The 21079-nt window shown below is 39.8% G+C and overlaps 3 protein-coding genes across 4 annotated transcripts; 1 reads left to right on the forward strand and 2 right to left on the reverse strand.

The window, feature by feature from the left end:
* Window positions 1-1675: 1675 nt before the first annotated feature.
* Window positions 1676-11948, reverse strand: faah (fatty acid amide hydrolase). 2 transcript variants are annotated; one of them, XM_063890845.1, is made up of 16 exons: window positions 11930-11948; window positions 11535-11766; window positions 10443-10556; window positions 10142-10282; window positions 9549-9682; window positions 7669-7875; window positions 7550-7590; window positions 7343-7467; window positions 6116-6241; window positions 5906-6003; window positions 5491-5590; window positions 5281-5324; window positions 5133-5172; window positions 4927-5035; window positions 4111-4256; window positions 1676-2485 (listed from the first exon to the last, which is right to left on the reverse strand). In XM_063890845.1, exons 2-16 carry the CDS (start codon window positions 11742-11744, stop codon window positions 2363-2365), a joined length of 1758 nt encoding a protein of 585 aa, XP_063746915.1. In that variant the 5' UTR covers window positions 11745-11766; window positions 11930-11948; the 3' UTR covers window positions 1676-2362. The 2 variants fall into 2 exon arrangements, with proteins under 2 accessions (XP_063746915.1, XP_063746916.1); XM_063890846.1 differs by lacking the exon at window positions 11930-11948 and having other exon boundaries at window positions 1676-2194; window positions 2327-2485; window positions 11535-11922.
* Window positions 11949-12906: 958 nt separating this feature from the next.
* Window positions 12907-15265, reverse strand: LOC134869322 (cytochrome b-c1 complex subunit 6, mitochondrial). Its single transcript, XM_063890851.1, has 4 exons — window positions 15097-15265; window positions 14767-14802; window positions 13918-14079; window positions 12907-13125 (listed from the first exon to the last, which is right to left on the reverse strand). The coding sequence occupies exons 1-4, from the start codon at window positions 15139-15141 to the stop codon at window positions 13093-13095; spliced, it is 276 nt and encodes a 91-aa protein (XP_063746921.1). The 5' UTR covers window positions 15142-15265; the 3' UTR covers window positions 12907-13092.
* Window positions 15266-16303: 1038 nt separating this feature from the next.
* On the forward strand, window positions 16304-20487 carry LOC134869321 (cytochrome P450 2J6-like). The gene is made up of 9 exons (XM_063890850.1): window positions 16304-16588; window positions 16700-16862; window positions 17140-17289; window positions 17374-17534; window positions 17675-17851; window positions 18247-18388; window positions 19264-19451; window positions 19533-19674; window positions 19800-20487. The coding sequence occupies exons 1-9, from the start codon at window positions 16397-16399 to the stop codon at window positions 19973-19975; spliced, it is 1491 nt and encodes a 496-aa protein (XP_063746920.1). The 5' UTR covers window positions 16304-16396; the 3' UTR covers window positions 19976-20487.
* The last annotated feature ends 592 nt before the right edge of the window (window positions 20488-21079 follow it).

Below are 21079 nucleotides of genomic sequence, written 5' to 3' on the forward strand. Positions count from 1 at the left end.
ATTTGAACAATATTGTGTAAATATTAATCCATATTATCTTATTATATGCACACAACAGATAATAGCGTACACTAATACAAATCCAACACTTTGTATTTCTTCTGCATTACCAATCAATTATCCCACATAAATGGAGATATGGCCGACTCTCCTTCTGTATTGATTGTTGTGCATTATTATTTTCTTTACGTTATTTGTTAGACGCTTTTATCCAGAGCGACTTACATACACTCATTACTGTGGACAATCCCCACAGGAGCAACTGGGGGTGAAGTGTCTGATACCGGGACTGTGGCTCTAAATCAGCTAAATTGAATTCAGCCATCATTTATTTTTACATTTGAGTGCCTTTTTCCTACTGAAACATCAAAATATCTTCTGAAAAAGGGACTATAAGAATCTTTTGGGGAATTTTCATCAGGTCAGTTAACATAAAAAGCGTTGTGTTTGCTAAAACTATAATAATATCTATTGGCAATCCTTTGGGAAGAAAGTTGTCATGAACGTCAAAATCTCACATTTTCATTAGTCAGACAAATGAGGGGATTTAAGGTATACGTTATGCGCTTGCAGTGTGAAATTAAAAATGATGAATGAATAGAAACATTCATTATCTTCTTATTAAATATGATTATTTGATTAGGTCTATAGATATATATTTACTAAATCACTTGATATGTGATGCTCTGAGATGTTTATTAAGAGCTGCAGGATTTTGATAATGATTAAATTGATTTAAATATGTAATATAATACACATGACTGCCAAATTGTATTGCTAAATGTATTTAATGGAGCAATTTAAAGACTCACTTTGTGCATGAGTGTGAGTGTGAGTGTGTGTGTGTATTTGTCACTGCCTCTGTCTCAGATCCTGAGGGATTTATGAACAATGTCAAGTTCCCTCTGAAGACCTGAGTCTCTTCACTGCCTCTTAAAGCTTAATGCTCCCTGACTGAGTGGCACAGCGAGAGCCGCACACTCTCTCTCTATGTGCCACAGATAATGCTAAGAACAACCTCTCAATTCCAGCTCCCCTCCTCGCCTAATGTGCCCTCCTTCCTCCGCCGCTCGCACACAGCCATTCCCATTCAATGACACCGCGGAGCGAACGTGGGCGATTGTAATGGAAAACGCTAACATTGTCCCTAATGGTTTCCCATCCCATGAGAGTTTTAAAACATATGTAAATTTATGTAAACCCAACAGAAACACATATTTACAATAGCACAGGGGTAATCACAATATGACGACACGGTGCGCCGGCCTTGTAGATGGAGGCGCCATGTGTCATTAGCCTCCTTTATCTCTTTTCTGTTTCCTGTTAAAGCATCGGGACAACAATCGCTCACAATAAGGAAATGATCTGGGGCACAGCGATGGAGAGGAGGAGATGAAGAAGAAGGGAAAGAAAGAGGTTTTGTGAACCCCACGGATGCCATAAAGGTGTACGACTCTATAAACTCCTTTAGTTAAACACTCGTTATCAACACACGTGCAGGTTTTAAATACTGTGAATATCAGATTACCACTGGGACACCACAACGTGATGTTACAGGTGAGCAGAGGAAGGAACCAAGGATTATTCCTTACCTGTACAGAGTGCATTAACGGTGTTTGCAACCTCCTAAAACAACTTTCAGCATTTCTATTTTAGAAACAAATTATAGCAAAGGTTTACTTATGAGTCATTTTATTGTATTTTCTGTCATCACATCACAAAGCTGTCAGTTATTTTAATAAAGAGACATATGTTTAACAGTAGTCATCATAAACCCTAACCTACAAACCTGTATGTGTGTGTGTGTGTGTGTGTGTGTGTGTGTGTGTGTGTGTGTGTGTGTGTGTGTGTGTGTGTGTGTGTGTGTGTGTGTGTGGAGTCAATTTCTTCTCAAGCATGCATTTCATTTTCATGCTATATTAGGTTAAATATAAAAAGATGCCAAAAGTAAAAAGAAACAGAACACACACTGTAGCTACTCACGTTCAAACAGGATGCTGAATTTAGCAGAAACATCCCATAATCAGCAAGTCAATGTCAGGAATTCACTCCATTTCAGAGCAGCAACAAGTAAGTTCATGTTAAAGGAGTGCAATACAAATGAAAAACTATGTAAACGAACGAATAAACAAAGAAGGAGTGTACCGTTTTCAGATCAGTAAACATGAATATTCCCTTGATCTTAAATGTAAATCTGAAAACAAAATGAGCAGAAAACACCTGAGTTAATCCTTGTGCAGCAGAACAGTGAAACTCTTAGTATTATAAGTATTTCCTATACTTCCTTCTCCCACACATTATTAATTGTGTTAGCTTTTACTCATACTTCTTTCGTATGGCCTCCTCTGTGTCCTCCAGGCCTTCACGCTGTGCTCTGTTTGACCAGCTGTTCCACCTCCTTCATGAGGCGCAGGCAGAGCTCGTCCTGCCACGGCAGAGTGACGAGCTGCACCGCCACGGGCAGACCCTCGGCTCCAGACACAGCCTGAACACAAACACAACATCCAGTTAGAGCTGACAACCACCAAAGCCTTCTGCCTCCATCTACTGACCGACTGCAGAACTACGGCTCTAAGAGAGTCGCTCCAACAAAGCCTGATAAAGAAGAGATGAACAGGAACATAAGTGCAGGGACAGGAAGTTGTGAAGTCTTCTAGATGGCCCCGGGACCAAAGCACGTTAAGGTGACTGTTCATATTTCTTAACAGTCAATCAAACTAAGACAGAAAATAAAGACAAAATACAAAGAGAGACAAAACATGATGCAAAACTACTAAATGCACTTCCATTTTGTGGGGTTTTGCTTACAGTCTGTGTCTCTTTGTCCTTTGTAGAAGGGGGGAGGGTGTTTTACAGCCTGAACCCATGGCTATGGGCTATTTCAAGTTATAACGGCATATAGCCATGTAAAGATCGCATTTTGTATTAGAATATTTAAAGGTTTTTTTTAACTGGCATTGATCGATCGCACTGAACAATGTACAGTTTGTTTAAAAAAATAACAATCGACTGATTAATTGATAACTTAAATAATTGCTGTTAGTTGCAGCTCTACCTTAGAGAAAAACAAAAGTCAATCTAAATCGCAAGTGGTTATGATTGTCTGTGGGACAAATGGGGAGAAGCCTGCGAGCTCGTTCAGGCAGTCAACTCGAGAACCAATGATACATTTGCACATAAGGCCCCTCGCCACACTTGCAACCAACCAAACATAGTCTCCTAAATCTGGCTCTATTTAAGCTGTCAGATCTGCCTACCTCTGCCTCGCTAATGCTGCTGCTGCTCTGCTGCGTTCACGTTGGCGATGCTCGCCTGCCCCACCACCACCCCAGCTTCCTCCCCAGCTTCCACCTGTAGGCTCGGGGATAGTTATCTAATCATCACTCAATGTTAATATGTGGAGTGATGAGGCCCGAGCCTAGACGCCAAACTCAAACTATATACTGCTTTTAATTAACATATTAATGAAACAAGCGAGTTGTCTGACTGAAGTTGGTTTATGAGTTGTTAAGTTGGAGTCTCTCCCGACATACCGCACTGCAGGTGATCTGAATAGTCCTCCTATCAACTCAAGGGAATTGTGCCTTTGGGCCTCAAATGGAAATGCAAGAACCACATTCATCAGTAGAGATTTATATTTACGTCAATATAAGAATTAACATTGGAGGCTAAAATGAGGTTTTCTCACTTTCACTATCTTCCTATAAGAAAACTAACATAGCCAGAAACAGATACAGTACCTTAATGTTCCAACATTCTGCGAGAGGCTTTATTTAAACAAAATATATATAGACAAATAGTCTTAAATATAAGTTGTGTCTTTCTTCATTTGCTGAAATTGCCGAATCAAGATCTTTAAGAGATGTTGCTCACGGGAACACTACAGCTTTTGTCCACATGTGCCGCCAAATACCCGTAAAACTAAAGTTGCTTCTATTTGTAGTTCAACAAACTATGCTTCTTGTGAACCAGAAATGATAAAGCCAGTAACAAAACGCTTCATAACATCGGGTGGGAACGGAGAAAAATGCAGCTTTAAAAGACATTTCAGCATCGAGAAAAACACAGACCTAAAAGCTTCACAATGGAAGTCACATCAGAGTTTCTCACCCGTTTGAAGTCCTTGTCCCACTGATCCTGATAAATGCCTTTATAGTGCTTCAGTTCCTCCTCATCCTCTGCCTTCACAGTGGAAACAGTTACAACGCCGGCAGGAAATTGTAGGAGATTGAAAAGCAACGTGTAAGAAGCAGCGGCTGGAAGGACGGATAAAAGATGATTCACCGGGTTACACTGGGTTTAATAGAAGTCATATTATTGTTGTTGATGCAGGGAGAAAGCTTTACTGCTTCTGCAACAGTAGCGCTCTCTATACTATAAAGTATAAGCAAAAACAGAATACTCCTGATAAGTTGTGATAAAGATATGAAGAAAAAATGTTGAGTAGATGGACCTTTACAATGATCCTCGCAGGTTAACAAGATTTAAAGAGGCCCTATTATGATTTACGGGGTTTTCCCCTTTCCTGTAGTTTGTTATATAGGTTTTTGTGCATGTAAATGGTAAATGACTCTAAGCGGTTGACATCATCCGGCCAGCTAACCAATCACAGCAGACTGGGCTCTGGTTTCAGACAGAGGGTGAAAAGAGGTGTTGCAGCACAGGCAGTATGAGAAACATAAAGAATCCAAACGGTTCTTCTCAGTAAAAATTCTATTTTGAAAGGATTCTAGTTTTTCTCTTTCGAACCTTATTCGTTTTATTAAGTTAAGTTTGAATGCAGTTAAGTTAGATATTTAATATGAAAACAATCAATGTTATTTTAAAGAGTCTCTTAGTCGTGATATTGAACTACATATGTTATGATACAATATTTTTGCCATATGACACACCCCACACACACACACAGAGTTATGAGTGACGTACGGGTGAGCTTGCCGCAGTAGAGGTGGTTGAAGGCTGGTCCAGTCACAGGGCACAGCAGAGCGTCGATCTTGCATTTTCTCCACTCTGCTATTGTTTCCTTAATGTAGTCCTAATGAGAACACAATTGAGCAAACCAATGAGAGCCCATCGTCCCCCTGCATGCACTCATACATGCAGAAGTGTTATTAGCCGACAGCTAACTGTACCTCAACTGCAGCATGCTGCTTCCACAGATTTTGAACCGATCTAAAAACAAGGCAGACGAAAAATGTGTTCAGAATGTATTTGCATTTTGCACCATCACAAAACAAAACCATTAGTGCAAACAGATGACAAACAAAGTCACTTTCTCACCCAACTCCACAGAGAGAGTGTAGAATATCAGACGCACGAATAGACTGAAAAACAAAAGCAAGACGTAAAAAACATTCAAATGAAAAGAATAACTGTTTAAGGAAACATCTAACAAATAAATATTCAAACCAATTTCAAACTCAACAACCCTGAGGATATAATAATATTCTGTTAGCCTGTATCCATCCATATATGCATGTGGGAACTCACAAAGGGCCTGATCAGAAATGAGAGGGTTTTCTTCAACCATATAGGAAGACAGTAGGGCATAATCTGTGATCTGAGAGTAGGGTCCACAGGGTTGCCCTCTCTGAAACAGAAAACATAAGCGTTCATTAGCACACAACATGGCTCATTGGTATTGGACAAGTTAAGTAAAGTTTCTGAATAGCGTACAAACAGACAAAGCTAATATTAGAGAGGCCCTATTATGCTCTTTGTGGTTTTTCCTGTGGTGTTATTTAAGCTTTTGAGGATGTCAAGGGTCTGCAAAGGTTAAAATCCCAAAGTTCCCTCCAGAGGAAATATTAACATTCTCTCTCACTGTAATGATCATATGAGAAAGGTTCTTAACAAGGACTTCACTGACTTAACAAGCGGCATCTTAAAGGGAATTTTAACTCACAGTTTTCCAAGCAGGGTGATGGCTCCGTCTGCCAGGATACCCTTTACAATCAGTTCACATATAATGTGATTCAAATTCAGATGACGGTAGGGCACCAACTACAGGCACAAGACAGAAGGGAAAGAGCAGCATTAAAACCATAGTGCTCACATCCCTGTAATGTGGCAGTAGATCCCACAGTGGAAGTGTGTCTGAGGGGTGACGTCTTACAGTGTGCCCTGCTGCCTCTAACAGGGCTTTGACCTCTCTGACGCTGCGGGCCATGCTTGGAGACGGTTGTATGTAGCCGTCGTTCTCTAGGTAACCGATCCGGAGAGGTTTGGAGCTCTGGTAAACCTGAGGACAAGAGGTGTTCATTCTGTCAGATCAGTAGGGAGACATAGGAAGAGAAACAATACAAACACAATATGCTTTCTTCTCTTTTCATTATGAGTAGGTATTCATTTAGTTAGTGCCTCTACGGCTCCGTTGTGATTGGTCAACCGCTTAGAGATGTCACGCCCCTAAGCCTATCACGTACAATGTGTTGGAGCGCTAGTCAATAGAAGCTCGAGTTTTACATAGTGATGTCACTATTTTCCGGAACTAAACAAAGGAGTTCAATGGAGGCGTTTAAGGAAAAGAAACTCCCTCTTGGGATTTTAGCCTTTGTAGACCATTTACATGCACAAAAACCTATATAACACACTATGGGAAAGGAAACCCAAAAAGCACCATAAGGCCGGTTTAAATCATTCTGGCTAGTGTCAATGTTTCCACAAATTGAGTCCATTTACTCGCAGGATGTTTATTAATCATCTTGAACACAACTATTGATGTTATTGTGCCTTTAAGTTTCCCCTGCACACTATATAAGTGAACTCATTATTGTTAGAGCAGAGCCCTCCCCCAGGGTGAACATTTTGCAAACAACAACCAGCAAACCTCAAGGGAGTTTCCATCATGCTCCTCTCCCACACTCTTTGCCAACAGATATTTCTGAACCACAATTACACAAACGCCCTAGTGTAGGAAACCTGATCCAATTCCTATTATTTCTAAAAGAAAAGTGGTCCGGGGAGTTTTCCCACCTCTTAAAGGGAACACACAAACATACAGTATCAAGGGTATATGTGGGAAGGGAATAAAGACACTGTTGATCTACTTATCGAGCTGTTAAACTGGCAGCACAACTCTACCCTGAGGCAGAAATTGTGCTAAAAACCTGTTGGTTACTTGTTCATTTTTTGCAAGCCTTATCTGTGGCATAATTAAAATATGATGTCCAAAGGTCTGCTTTGATATTGGGTATTTGACTGATTGATTTGACATAATGTGCACCCTCACTGAAAAGTTGAGCAAATCCATAGCAGCAGCAAAAGACGTGTCTGTCCAGGAAGTACACCAAGTAGTCTGTTAAATAAACCCCCATAAAACATTATTTTTAGGTGGACAAACCTGCGCATTAAAAGGCAGTGGTGGGACAGTGGGGTCCAAAGAGAACATGTGGTCACACAGCAGCGCCTGCATACACAGAGCCAGACTGTCCACATCCCTCGCCATGGGTCCCGGACAAGATGGAACTAATTTAAGAAACATAAGAAAAAGTAGCCAACTTTGTTCAGACGACACATCTAGTACATAAGTGATGATGATACAACATACCTGATTTTTGCCCTCGATAAATGGAGCTCAAACCCTGTAAACTGATTCAGACACAAAGAAAGAAAACATGTTAATGTAATGAGTGATAATCCCAAACTGACTGAAGCAGAGATACACACCTGAGTCGACCTGGTGTTGGCTTGAAGCCACAGATCCCACAGAAGGAGGCGGGTATACGGATGCTACCCCCTATATCACTGCCCATCCCCAGCAGGGAGCCCCCTCCCCCGATGAGAGCCCCCTCCCCACCGGAGGAACCTCCGCTGGTCTTGTTGAGGTTGTGCGGGTTCAAGGTCTGCCCGTAGATAGGGTTACCGCAGTCATAGCTATGACGAGTTCAAAAGGAACAATAACACAGGAGAAAAAAAACACAATTAGATGAGAGCGGACTGTATCGTATCAGTTTACTCTTTCTATAACTCCAGAAACGGTATTTGTATTATTTACTTACGAAGGGACAATGCATATGAATTAACATAAGCAGCATGTCACAGATTTAGCCAAAGAGGCTCATTTTTTTGACTGCAGTCCCTGGCAGGTTAATGGCATTAAGTGGGCTATATCATGCTTTGTGGATATTTCCTCTAGGGGGAATTTCTCTCCCACACTCTCCATCTCTGCCTGAAAAGCCTCCATTGGACTCCTTTGTTTACTTCTGTTATATAGTGACATCACTATGTTACACTCAAAAGTGATCTGTTTCATTTTGAAAGTCAGCTTTATGAAAACCAACATGACTCATTTCAAAATGTTGTTTTCCAAACAAAACTCCTCATCTCTTCCCCGACATGATTTGACATAAAGATGATTTGCTACCACTATTTGTTCACTGATATTTGTTCGAACAGAGACTGAATCCGTCTCTGGATTTAAATAAATGCCTCTGATGGCGGTATATATATATATACAGGGTGCGATTTGTAGGGGGGGATGGTGAGGATTTCCCCCCCTCTGGTTTTCCTATCCCTACCTCTGCTAAATTATTTTTATCTCCGGTGGGGACAAGGATTTCCCCCCCTTGATAGCGATGAATGCAACTTAACTGCTAGCCTACTTAAACTCTTGAAATCTAACGATCTTCAGTGTCTTTACATCAGAGTAGGCTATTCAGCAGCCTTCTGGCAGACGGTGCATATTTCTGAACGTCATCGAACACAAAAACATTGTAACATTTTTGTGCGGGAACTTCGCAGGAAAAACAGCGCTGAACCAAACATGAAACGCGTTCAGAGCAGCATATCATCTTACTTTACAGGACCCATTTGCAGAATTGTGGATAGAAGAGGGCCGAAATGCTGCAGACAATGCCCCGATAGGAAAAACGAAAAAGCCACCACAAATTTGTCACCAGAGCCGACTGTTTACTTTGTCTAGTTTTCCAGACCTGTCCCTGAGTGTTGACAGCACGTTGTGCTATTTAGTGAATTATTTTGAGTGTTTGATTTAAGTTAATTGGAGGGTCTTTTCATGGAGAGCATTGATGCTGTTCTATGGTGCTTTCTGCCTGTTAGTGCGTACGCATGTTTTTGTGACGTTGAATAGAAATCCATGTATGGGTTATTAAAAGTTTTGCCATGTTGTGATGGGGACTAATCCACGGACCCGAAAAAAGGGCCTGTCTACTTTTTGCGTTTTTTTCTCCCTAGTTATGCAAGTTAAAAGTCCAATGTTCTTGTCTATGAATAAATTTAAAAAAAACACCCCCCCCTCTGTTTTTTTGTCAAATCGCACCCTGTATATATATATATATATATATATGCAGAAACATTTTAAAAAGTGTCCATGTCCTTAACATCTGTCTTATAAAGAAATGTATAAAAATAACACATGTCTTTCTGAACATTAAAGCATGTACACTTGACACAGTAGAGGCACAAAATACAAGATCCAGAAAATCCCCCTTGAAAGAAAACATACAAGAGCACATAACCTCGGGCAAGATGCATAACTGCAGCACATATTAAAGCACAAATGCAAATGTCACATACTGTATATTTACCTTAGTAGGGCTTGTGGCACGTTTGTTTTCACAAAGGGAATAGCTCCTTGTTTCTTCAGAACTTCAACAAGAACGCTGTCTCTCTGGACAGGTTGATCCAGATTAATGATCACCCCACAAGAAGAGTCGTGATTCTAGTGATGTAAAACCAAGGCATGAGTGAAAGGTTAGAACAGAGAATCAACTTATCCACCTGAGCTGTATCAATAAATGCTGAGATAGGTGATGAATGCATACTCATTTGCAGAACATGTGAGGAAAGATAGCCTCATTATACAAGTACTGTTAATCCAAAGAACACCTGTTGTTTGGATTAACAATACCTGTACTGCACAAGCACACCTTCATCACGGATTAACAAACCACTCCTTCAAACACAATTGAATTCCGGATCACTGCTTCCAAAGTCCTCAGAACATGTACCTGAAAAACCTACGTCTCACTCCTCTGCTAAATGGCCAAAGATACAGGAGACACAAATGAATGTCCCTTCCTAAATGGGGGTCCTACATAACACAAACGAAGCCTTCTAATCTACGAACTGAGTGATTATATCCATGTAAAGATGAGTGTAATACACAACTACAGAATACCTTGTATCCATAGTTTTCTTTGATGCTAACTGGGACTCCATACAAGAGACCTTTCTTGTTGGAGTCAAGAGTTTTCAGCTGATCAAAACTCTCCAAGAGGATCCCAGTGCAGCAGTTTAGATCTCCATTTAAATCCAGAGTCTGTGGGAAGAGAAAACAGAGTACATCCGGTCCTTATTCAAACAAATTCCTCCAAAAGAACATGAAAGTCAAATAGAAATGTGCAAGCAAGAACATCAATATGTGTGCAAAATAAAGGTTGGTTTTCGTTGGTGGGATTTGTGCTATGTTGGTTTTTTACCTTTTCCATGTAAGAGTAAAACACCTCCTCAGGGTTGAGCGAGCCTTCCTGCAGTTTCTTTGTCAACTCAGAAAGCGACAGAGTCAGGATGAGAGCGGAGTCGTTCTCTGGATGCTAGAGCACACACACACAAACACACACTAGGCATACAGTAGAAACATATGTGTGGAAAGTGAATTCACACACTAGGAAATACAACTTTTTTTTTATTGTGCAGCCCTGATATTGATAATCATGGGATCTTCTGCATATTCTTAATTTAATTAATTCACTATTTTGTCAGACAATGTGTGTAAAAATCCATTATAAACTATCATATATAACAAAGAGCAGAAAAAGACCCATTCAGAAGCTGGATGTAAGAATTTGGGGAATTTTTACTTTTAAAATGACAAGATTGTTTGCTGATCAAAGTATAAATTACTTTTCTGCAAATCAACACATTGTAAGACACTTTAAATGCAGACATTTTGACAGTCTGTAACAGATAGGAAATAGTATGAAAGTTGCAGGTGTTACTAGTAATTACATTGTCCTATTTAAGACATACCAGTGTGAGGTTTAAGAAGTACCCATCTTTACTTCAGTAAAACCACAGTGTAACAACATTCAGTTCTTAAAGCACCAACAAATAAAAGTACTGAATATGAAGTTATTAATTCACTAATGTGTTCATTGTAATATTAGTATTTAGTAGTATGTAGTATTTTAGTCTATAATACTATGTTATAATTCATTTATCAATGTGAATGACTGTCATTGCAATACAGTGTTATCAAAGCTGGTAAAGGTGGAGCTAGTGTTAATGACTTTGTTTACTGTAAGGTAGCTTGAGGATGTTACTCCAGGTGTAACTCAAATCTGATTTGAGTGTTGATCATATTTCATGACATTAATCCAAATCTGCAAAGTAACTGAAGGTACTTAACAAACGTAGTGGAGTAAAAAGTACACGCTTTACCTCTGAATTGCACCGAAGTATAAAATGGAAATACTCAGTACAAGTACCTCCGAATTTAATTTAACTACAGTACTTGAGTAAATCCAGCTAGTTACTGTCCAACTCTGTACGTCATTGAGTTGAACTCTCACCGACTTCTTGTACTGCAGCACCGCATGCTCAGCCCGCTGCAGGCTGTCGGTCCTCCGGTTCTGAGCCTTCTGGATCTTAGCCTTAGCTTCGCGGTGTTTGTAGACTTTCTGCACCAGCACCACCACGGATCCTACCACGCAGGCTGCACCCGTAAATAGAGCCGCTTTCCGGGGCTCTATATCCTGCAGAAAGAACTTGACGTCCTCCATGATGCTCTCCGGCTGTCTGAGGCTAAAACAAAACAAACACACTGATGCTGAGGGTGGGAACAGCTGCTGGGCTTAAAGGAGACATTAAGTTAACAACTGGGCGTGGAAAACCCGTTATGTCGAAGATTCCTCGTGTTAGTCATTTACATGAGTCAATACAACTGTATAAATCCGCTCAAACTAACCACCAGGGAGTGGGCCCGGAGAACAGGTTTCTACAGAGCTGTTGCATATAGGCAAGATAGGGGGCGCCACAAATGGGTGGAGGGTTTTCACACCTTATCAAATTAAATGACAGGACCTAAATCCCTAATATGCAAGGGACTAACTCATAAAAGTTTGATTCACGGATCAAGGTTAATTACTGTTATAATACTGAGAAAATTGTAGAAGGTCACGGACAGGTCAAACAACATAATGTGTAACGTGCACAATAAAACCAAGCCTCATCTGTAAGATAAGAAAAGATGGGCCTTCATTCCCTGTGGGGAACTTCAGGGAAAGTGCTAAAACAGGCTGCCACTTCTAATGTTTGAATATATACAGTATATATTGAAGCACTTTCATACATCTTTACTTACTTACCTCTATTCATTTGCAAAAACTTTCAAGCCTTTGGTTTTGTTTTTTTCCACAAACGTGTAAGGACCGGTGTCCCTTTTACCTAAACGATCATTTAACAGTAAAAACTGTCTCATATGTACCGACACTCCTCAGTTGGCAGACCAGTCTATCAAGAATGCGTTTTATAGAAAGGAATGACAGGGACAAGTAGTTTTACGATCCCTAGTGAACTTCTGTAGGTCGCTGACCCAATTCAAGACCCGATAAAGATTCAAATTGCTGCTGGAGATCATTTAAGTCAGTCTTGCAGAATGGAGGGAGTATGGTTAGGCCCTCATCATACAAAGATAAGACCTTATTTGACCTGAATTGTGTTTATTGCTGAAGGTACATCATTGTTTTCTTCATTCTTCTGTCTTAGCTGAAAGTGAGGCGTACAGCAGATGATAACAAATGTGGTGACACATTCTCAGGCAGGATTTGAGCAAACCAATGATTTGATTTGCATTAATTTCTTACTACTTAACTACATTATGACCTAAGTTAAATAATAAATGACTCATGTTAAGTGTTATATAACACAACTTTGAGACGGAGATAAGGTTTTCACACAATCCACTTTATTGAAATCTTGACTACCTTGTTAAATATTCAGTTTCACAAAAGCAGATACATTATAGCATACATTTTAATTTTCAACATACAGCAGATCCACATATGGATACTTTAAAACCATGTTCTCTTCATAATACAATAATGGAAGAATATATCAGTCAGGGAGGGTTTATTTCACCGAGTGGAACAGTTTGTGTGACACCTAAAGAGGACATAAGAGAGAATTAATTCATATAAACATACAACACAGGTGAAAGTAAAATAAAGTGCAATTAAAGTTGCAAAGTACACAATTTCACTTAAAACGACTGCTCAAACCCACATGCAGATAATAAACAATTCATATTTTTCTAAAGTTTAAGCAAACGTCCTTGCGACAAACAAAATGTGCATCTTTTGGTCCATAACAGCTTTTCTTATGTCTTATCTTACTTCAGCATTACGCAACTGCTGAATTATTTATATGTGAATCAAATGCAAAGACAATGCTAAATTAAAGCACATTTAGGAAATATCTTACAGTCTCTTTCTGCACAATATGCATATACTGTTAGATAAAATGGACAGTGGAAATTGAGGAGGCAGCTTGTGTGTCAATAAAACTTTTTGGTGACTAGAGATAAAGGTGCTTACAGTGACTGCATGTGCCCACCAGTTACATCACTGTAAAAGGCAGCTATGAGCAGTAAAGCTACACTTGTAAATCTATAGTGAAGACAATTTATTCTTTCTATAATATAAGAGCACAATGTGTTCTTAAGAAGGAAAGCTATATAAAATCCTATAATGGTTTTGAAACAACCCTAACTGTAGCAGGAGAAGTAACAACATGATGAGGTGACAGATCTGAATGACAGAGCAGTTAACCAGTGCCTCATTTAATGGAGCGTTGGTGCCCCCTGCTGGCATGATTACTGTATGCCAAGTCATTGCATGACTAACAAAAAGCATCTCCTGAACCTTGGCTACCTGGTGGAGTATTTTTTATACTTACACAGTGGTCCCGAGCATGCAGGAAGTCAAACAACTCCTCAGTACAATCCTCCGCCGTCGAGGACCGGGAGCCAACCCTGGTCTCACAGTCCTCCAGACGCTCTTGAGTGTGAACGCAGTGCTCTGTCTCTGCACACTTCTGTCGCATTGTTTCCAGAGGATCCTGAAACAAAGAAAATACTATAATCAGAATTCAGTAGATGATCAGTACTACATTAGAGCTATAACGGTTTGTCTGGAGAGTTTACGATGGTGTGACAAGGGCAGTGTCAGTGTTGCTCTACCATTGAAAGATTTGTGAATTGAGACACATAGATAATGCAAACATGCCTTGACAGCTTCATCCAAATGTCCTGATCACCATAATAATAAATGTGTAGGTGATTTAAAAAAATGTTTAAGTCATGGTGGAGATAATTGAATGACAGTTGTGTATACTGTGAACCGTCACTTATTGGGATTTGTCTTGTCGAGCTTGATTAATTTTTTGTATAGTGTAAAACGGGTTTTCAAAAGGGTTGAAGGGTCCTTGTTTTGATAAGAAAGGGAGGGGGTGGCACAGGAGAAGTCCTGACGTGACCCAATGTCTGTTTATTTTTAGTCATGTAAGAGGGAATACAGCAGCTCTAAACATTGTCCACAACTTGAACACTTTTTAATGCACATGTATGTTTTTCTTATGTTTGTCAGTGAGTTACTGTTTTTACTCGTACCACATATATGATGTTTTCCTTACTTGACAAGTATTTATATATATATATCAAATCAAAAGAAAGGGATGCAAGACACGTGATAAAAGGCTAAAGCTATAATGTATTTTGATTATGATGTTGATCAGCAATTAACATACCACCAGGTCTTCCTCCTCTTCCTCTTCTTCTTCCTCCTGAAAGAGACATAATGACCAAATCAATCACATAAATCACTTCCAGCCTTCACACAATTATTACCTGTAATTGTATTATGAACTACACATTCATCAACCACTAACTACCAATATTCTGCTGCATTATTAAGCATATTAGTGTTTCTGGACGAGGATTGAACGATAAAGTTGGCTAATGCTAACACAAGCTAAGTGTTGATACAGCTTAGTGAGCCGTGTTGTTAGCCTGCTAGCTAATATTACCAGACGTTTCTAACATGTCAGAGCTGTGTTAACTCTGTCAAGGGTACTAACATCCTCTGGCTCTCCGTTCAGGATCATCTTCTCCTCGAAAACCATGGTTTGGCTGTTTTTGTCCTTAAATGACCGGCTGTCAGAGTTACAGTTCTGGAGGACACAGCAGGTCACACGAGAAGAGCGGTTAGCTGACAAGGTAGCAGAAATGCAGTTTCCGGTTGTCGTATTTTCACAATAAATCTCCTGTTCATAAACTTTGTTTTTATGTTAGGTTCTGTGGATAAACGTGACAACAAAATCATCACACTGAAAACAGTCCTGCCAAAGGTTTTTAACAAAAAAAGTTGCCATGTTTTCTTTTTTCTTTTTTTGTGTTTGTTTCTTTTCTTTTAAAGTGACATATTTGTTTTATTCTGCAATCTCAAACGTTTGACAGACAAACGGGGATTGTGTACTTCCTGTTGACCAAAATTGCACTCAATCCTACCATCGTGTGTTATAAAGGAACTACTACACTAGCCGAATCACCAATTTGTCAAAAAGCGAAGAAGTCATGGACACCCCAAACATAACTGTCCAGAAACAGTCCCTAAAGCTGGGCATACACTGTGCAATTTATGTGATTTGCAAAAGGAAAACGATTGTTGTCCCAGCTTTGATGGAACAGTTTTGTTGCAGCCAGGTGTTCTCCTGTTTCCACATGTTAATGAGTAACATATTTAAAAGATTCCTTCCAAGTCTGGTGTAAACCTGAATTGCCTAGAAAACCTAAAGACCTGATACAACAAATATAACAGGATATAATATATATAAAAACATGTAAGTAATGTCTTGTCATAAATTCATTGCAATTAAACGTATTTAAAAGTTAAAGGGAGTCATATAATTTGAAATCTCATGGAAACCAGAAATACATTTGCACAACAGACTGTAAAGAAGTATGTTGGTAAACCTTTTGCTAGTTGTTGGGAAAGATGTGGGTAAAATAACACAAAATATATTTTGTTTTGGTAAGGAATTTAAAGTAAGCTGTCAAATGTTGTTATATACAATGAGAATGCACTTTGCCTTATTCACAAACAGCAAATGCTATCCACTGCTGAATCATAATTAGTCATTTTTTTAATAAAGTCACTAAATGCAATTCTTAGATACCTTTATTCCAGTTAAAATGAGGGTAAAGTCCAAAGTCAACAGTATGCTTTTGCTTTATTGCCAAGATCCAAGGTTCTGCCTCCCAGGACAGGAATATGTTATATAAGTTCATGGCTAAAGAAAACTACCCACTTCACAGAAGAAGAAGGAAAACAAAGGCTTTAGTTAGACAGGCTTTTACCATTGCAGAACCGATTCAATCATGTCTATGTTTGGATTCTTTGTTGACTTGGATGTCACAACTCTGCTGCTCTTTTTTGTAATCTTCATCCTCACTGCAGATTATGTAAAGAACCGTCGGTCGGGCAGCTTTCCTCCAGGACCCCGGGCATTTCCTATTGTGGGCAACATGTTTACTTTGGATCACAAAAGGACCCATGAGAGCATGACGAAGGTAAATTAAGTGCACAAAATGTGACATTAAAAAAGCAATTGGTCGACTGATTTGACTGTTTGTGTTTTCTTATACATGGTGCTCTTTCTCTTGTCTTTAATGTTCTCACAGTTAGCAGAGAAATATGGAAACGTGTACAGCCTGAGAATGGGCCAGTCATGGATGGTGGTGTTGAACAGGTTTGAGGTTCTGAAAGAAGCTCTGGTTACTCAGGGAGACAGTCTGGTGGATCGCCCAGAGATGCCTCTGCAGCATGACGTATCCCGGGGACTAGGTGAGAGGTTTTATCTCACACACACTGAGCCTAAGCCCGACCCACAGCTATTGTGTTGCCTGTTATATTACTTTTTTTGAATAAATACCCTGTGTGAAACATTGCCACCCACCATCAGTGCTGTAGTATGTGTTTGTTTATACTTTTTACCAATAAAAGTATAAACACCACAGTGACATCCCCGTAAATCCAATGTAAATAGTTAATATTAACGTTTCTTAAAAAGGGTTACTTCTAATTTCCTGATTTCTTTCTGCTTTTGATGTTTTCCCATCAGGTGTAGTTTTCAGTAGTGGAAACATCTGGAAGCAGCACAGGCGTTTCGCACTTTCAACCCTCAGGATTTTCGGATTTGGCAAGAAGTCTCTTGAGCCCATCGTCTTGGATGAATTTACATATTGTGCACAATACTTCAATAGCTTCAAAGGTAAATAGTGAAACACAGTGACACATTTAAGATTAATACACAATGAAAAATACCTAATTTACATCAAATGTTCTGTTTGTGAAGGTAAACCATTGAATCCACACATTGTCCTCAACAACGCCGTCTCCAACATCATCTGCCATCTGGTTTTTGGACATCGCTTTGAGTACGGTGATGAGAAATTTATTAAACTGATGGAGTGGTTCAGTGAAAGTCTAGAGATTGAAGGCTCCATCTGGGCACAGGTACAGCATTTTTTTAAAGATATCGATGAAAGGTTACTGCTGGGCTGTGCAGAAACATTTCGCATTGTGTTTATCATTCACACCAGTGGCTGTATTCAGTTAACATTGTAGTAAACACATGGCTCTGCTCTACTCTGCAGCTCTACAACTCGTTCCCTTGGCTGATGAGGTGTCTGCCAGGGCCGCATCAGACGGTCAAGCGGATCTGGAAAGATGTAATGGACTTCATAAGAGTAGAGATTAAGAACCACAAACAGAACTGGGACCCCTCAGACCCAAGAGACTACATCGACTGCTTCCTGAACGAGATTCAGACGGTGATTGTCTCTAAAGCTTTGTTTGTTTGTGTGCTGTGTAATGTGAGAAGACGAACATTATTTAGTTCCTTATCACAATATCTGCTTGTTTGGCACCAATATAAACTGTTTTTGTGTTGTACTGTGTTGAAAAAGGCACCTGATATGCATTTCTTCAGTGGCCTCTGCCTTACAGCCCTATTGGTTGAGCCTTATCTCCAACAGAATACACTCCTTTTTAGCAAACATGCAAAGACTTTCAATTATTTTTCAAGATACAAGTCCAGTACACATTAATGAAGGCAACATCATAAAATATATATAATGACTGTGGCTTTTATAGCGGTGACACATAGTTGTTGAAATGTATTTATTAGCATGTTTTAACACATTTATTGTATTGAATATGTTCTCAGGTTAAAGGGCAGGCAGGAAATAGTTTTGATGAGGAAAACCTGCTAATGTCTGTCTTGGATCTGTTTGTGGCTGGATCTGAGACCACTTCCACTACGTTGCGCTGGGCTTTCCTCTACATGGCAAAGTACCCCGAGATCCAGGGTAAGAGCATTGACCAAGACAACAACGCTATTTGTTCTAAAATAATTATATGAAAAAGCTCTTACCCTTCAAATACATTTATTTCAAGTGGCCTTCACATTTATGGATGACTAATTCTGTACAACAACTATTTACCTATTGAACGTGCACGTTGCAACTCAGCAGGTACACACATATGTCTGTTCACTATGTGACCACATCCATACCAGAGCGACATCATTTTAGAGTCTTATGGTGGATTTTATACTGCATGCCCTAATAGCTAGTTGCAAGGAAGAAGGTTAGCTTTTATGCTAATTTGGTGGGAAGTTGGACCGAAACGAGCAAATAAGCTAACAGGTGATTTCATTCAATTTGGTCCTTGAAAGTGTGACTACAGTATGTTGACGTAGAAGTCAAACGTTTTAACTGTATACTTTTTTGTGGAAACTAATTCAGCGAGTAAGCTCAGAAATAGCGTCGTGAAGCTGGGTCCGGCGGTAGCCATCTTGGTAGGTAGAGCTGATGCAGTCTTGGGTGTTGCAGCCGCTAGCAAACTGTGACGGTGACCACTTTCACTTAAAGTATTCAGGTCCTAAATGATGCTCAAATTCAAGCCCAACTAAAAAAGCAGCACAATAAATGTATTGGAACAGGCAAATTAACTTAAGGCCTAATACCCAAACAGTTTGCTGTAAAAAGGTTTATTTCTGCTGTTGAGTTGAGAATTTTACCATTGGGTTCTATGACCTAACGGGTGCTGGAAAAAGTATCAGTGGCTATTACAGGAACTGCAGTTTTTGGCAGTTATGCATAGGCATTTTTTTTCATGAGTCTGTTGCTCCTGATTGATGAAATATTATTTCAACTTCTGTTTTTCCCCTCCTGTATCACAGCAAAGGTCCAGGATGAGATAGACGGAGTGATTGGACAGTCCAGACAGCCGTCCATGGAAGATCGCGCAAACCTGCCCTACACTGATGCCGTCATACACGAGATCCAGAGGATTGGCAATATAGCTCCTCTCAGCTTGCCTCATCTAACCAACAAGGAAATTAAGTTGGGAGGCTACACAATCCCAAAGGTCAGTTCTCTAAATGTATGTTTATGCAACATTAACGGCCATGTGGAATCTTTATGAATTGTCATTATGATCCATCACCAGGGTGTTACAATAATCCCCAATCTGACCTCGGTGCTGTTTGACAAGAATGAGTGGGAGACGCCCAACACCTTCAACCCAGGACACTTTCTGAACAAGGAGGGAAAGTTTGTGAAACGAGCTGCTTTCATTCCTTTCTCTGCTGGTGAGAAACAACACGATCTCTTGTTTCATTAGTGTCATTAACTGCTCGTACAGGAGTGTAATGCCATTAGGGTCTCAAACTAGTTTGACCTGTGGGCTGAAGCTGTGATTTTTTTCCTGTCTTAGGTAAGCGGGTGTGTCTGGGGGAGAGTCTGGCCAGAATGGAGCTTTACCTCCTCTTCACCTCTTTCATGCAGCGCTTCACCTTCTCCATGCCTCCCGGGGTGAAGCCTAATATGGGTTTTAACTTCGGCATCACTCTAGCACCGGTTCAATATGAAATCTGTGTAACCTCACGCTAAGAGACACCTTTTTTCCATCATATCACTCATGATTATGTCACTGGGACACAGTAGAGTAATAGATCAAACATATTTTTGGTTTTAATAATTGATGAAATTATGCAAGTATCTCCTTCCGGCTGCAAAATGTGAAATTTTACTTCTTTAGGAGTCATTTCCTCTGCTTACGATAAACCATTTTCCAGGAACTCCGGTCAGTCCTGATTAGCAATCCCACTTGCTCTGCTAGAGGTGATAGTGGGATACCATAAAGCCAGTCTTCCCACAGTCCAGACATAAAAAAGTAGAGAATCTAAAGTGGCAAAAATGAGGGAACAATTCACATCATAGCCTCTTCCTCTGTGCCGTCGGACAATTTGCTGGGAGTACATCTTTAAAATATATACCTTTAGTATTATTTTTAATGGCTTGTACTGTTTTTAAGAGCTTAGTTACAATTGTATGCTCTGCAGTTATCAAAAGTTGTTTTTTTATAAATCGACATTTCAATAAAGTGTGTTTTACATCTTAAACATGTGTATGGTGTTACATTTTATCCAAGGGGATATGGAGGTGGATATGTATCGAAATGACCTTTTATTTTATTCCTTCCGTGAGATTCAACAAATTGTGTGGCAGATTCGGTAGGCAATAAATGTATGTGAGTGTCTGTTACTGCCATTTCCAAACACAGACTTTGAAGGAGTGCAACTGTTCTGCACATCCACTGATGGTATGTTCAGTTTTGCAAGCTATTGTCAGGAGGGGGGAATTAGGACCCAAGTGCAGCACAAGGAGGTGGAATACCACTTTCAACAAAGGGCAAGCTTTTATTATAAAAAAAAAGCTGATAACAAAAATACCAACTAAGGGAAATCCAGGACATGAAAAACACTTGACTTGGTAGGAAAGACGACAATCGGACGAGACAAAAGATTAAACTAAGACTAAATACACAAGGGGTAATCACAAGATAAGACACAGCAGGAGACGGGAGGAGAAACACAGGAGGCAACAGGTGAACACAATGACACAATGAGGCACAGAAGGGAAACGCAGACAGGAAGTGAAACTAAACATGACACAAGAGAGGAAAACATTTCAAAATAAAACAGGAAACAACAG

Source organism: Eleginops maclovinus, chromosome 9 (assembly GCF_036324505.1).
Source record: "Eleginops maclovinus isolate JMC-PN-2008 ecotype Puerto Natales chromosome 9, JC_Emac_rtc_rv5, whole genome shotgun sequence".
NCBI classification, from domain to species: domain Eukaryota; kingdom Metazoa; phylum Chordata; class Actinopteri; order Perciformes; family Eleginopidae; genus Eleginops; species Eleginops maclovinus.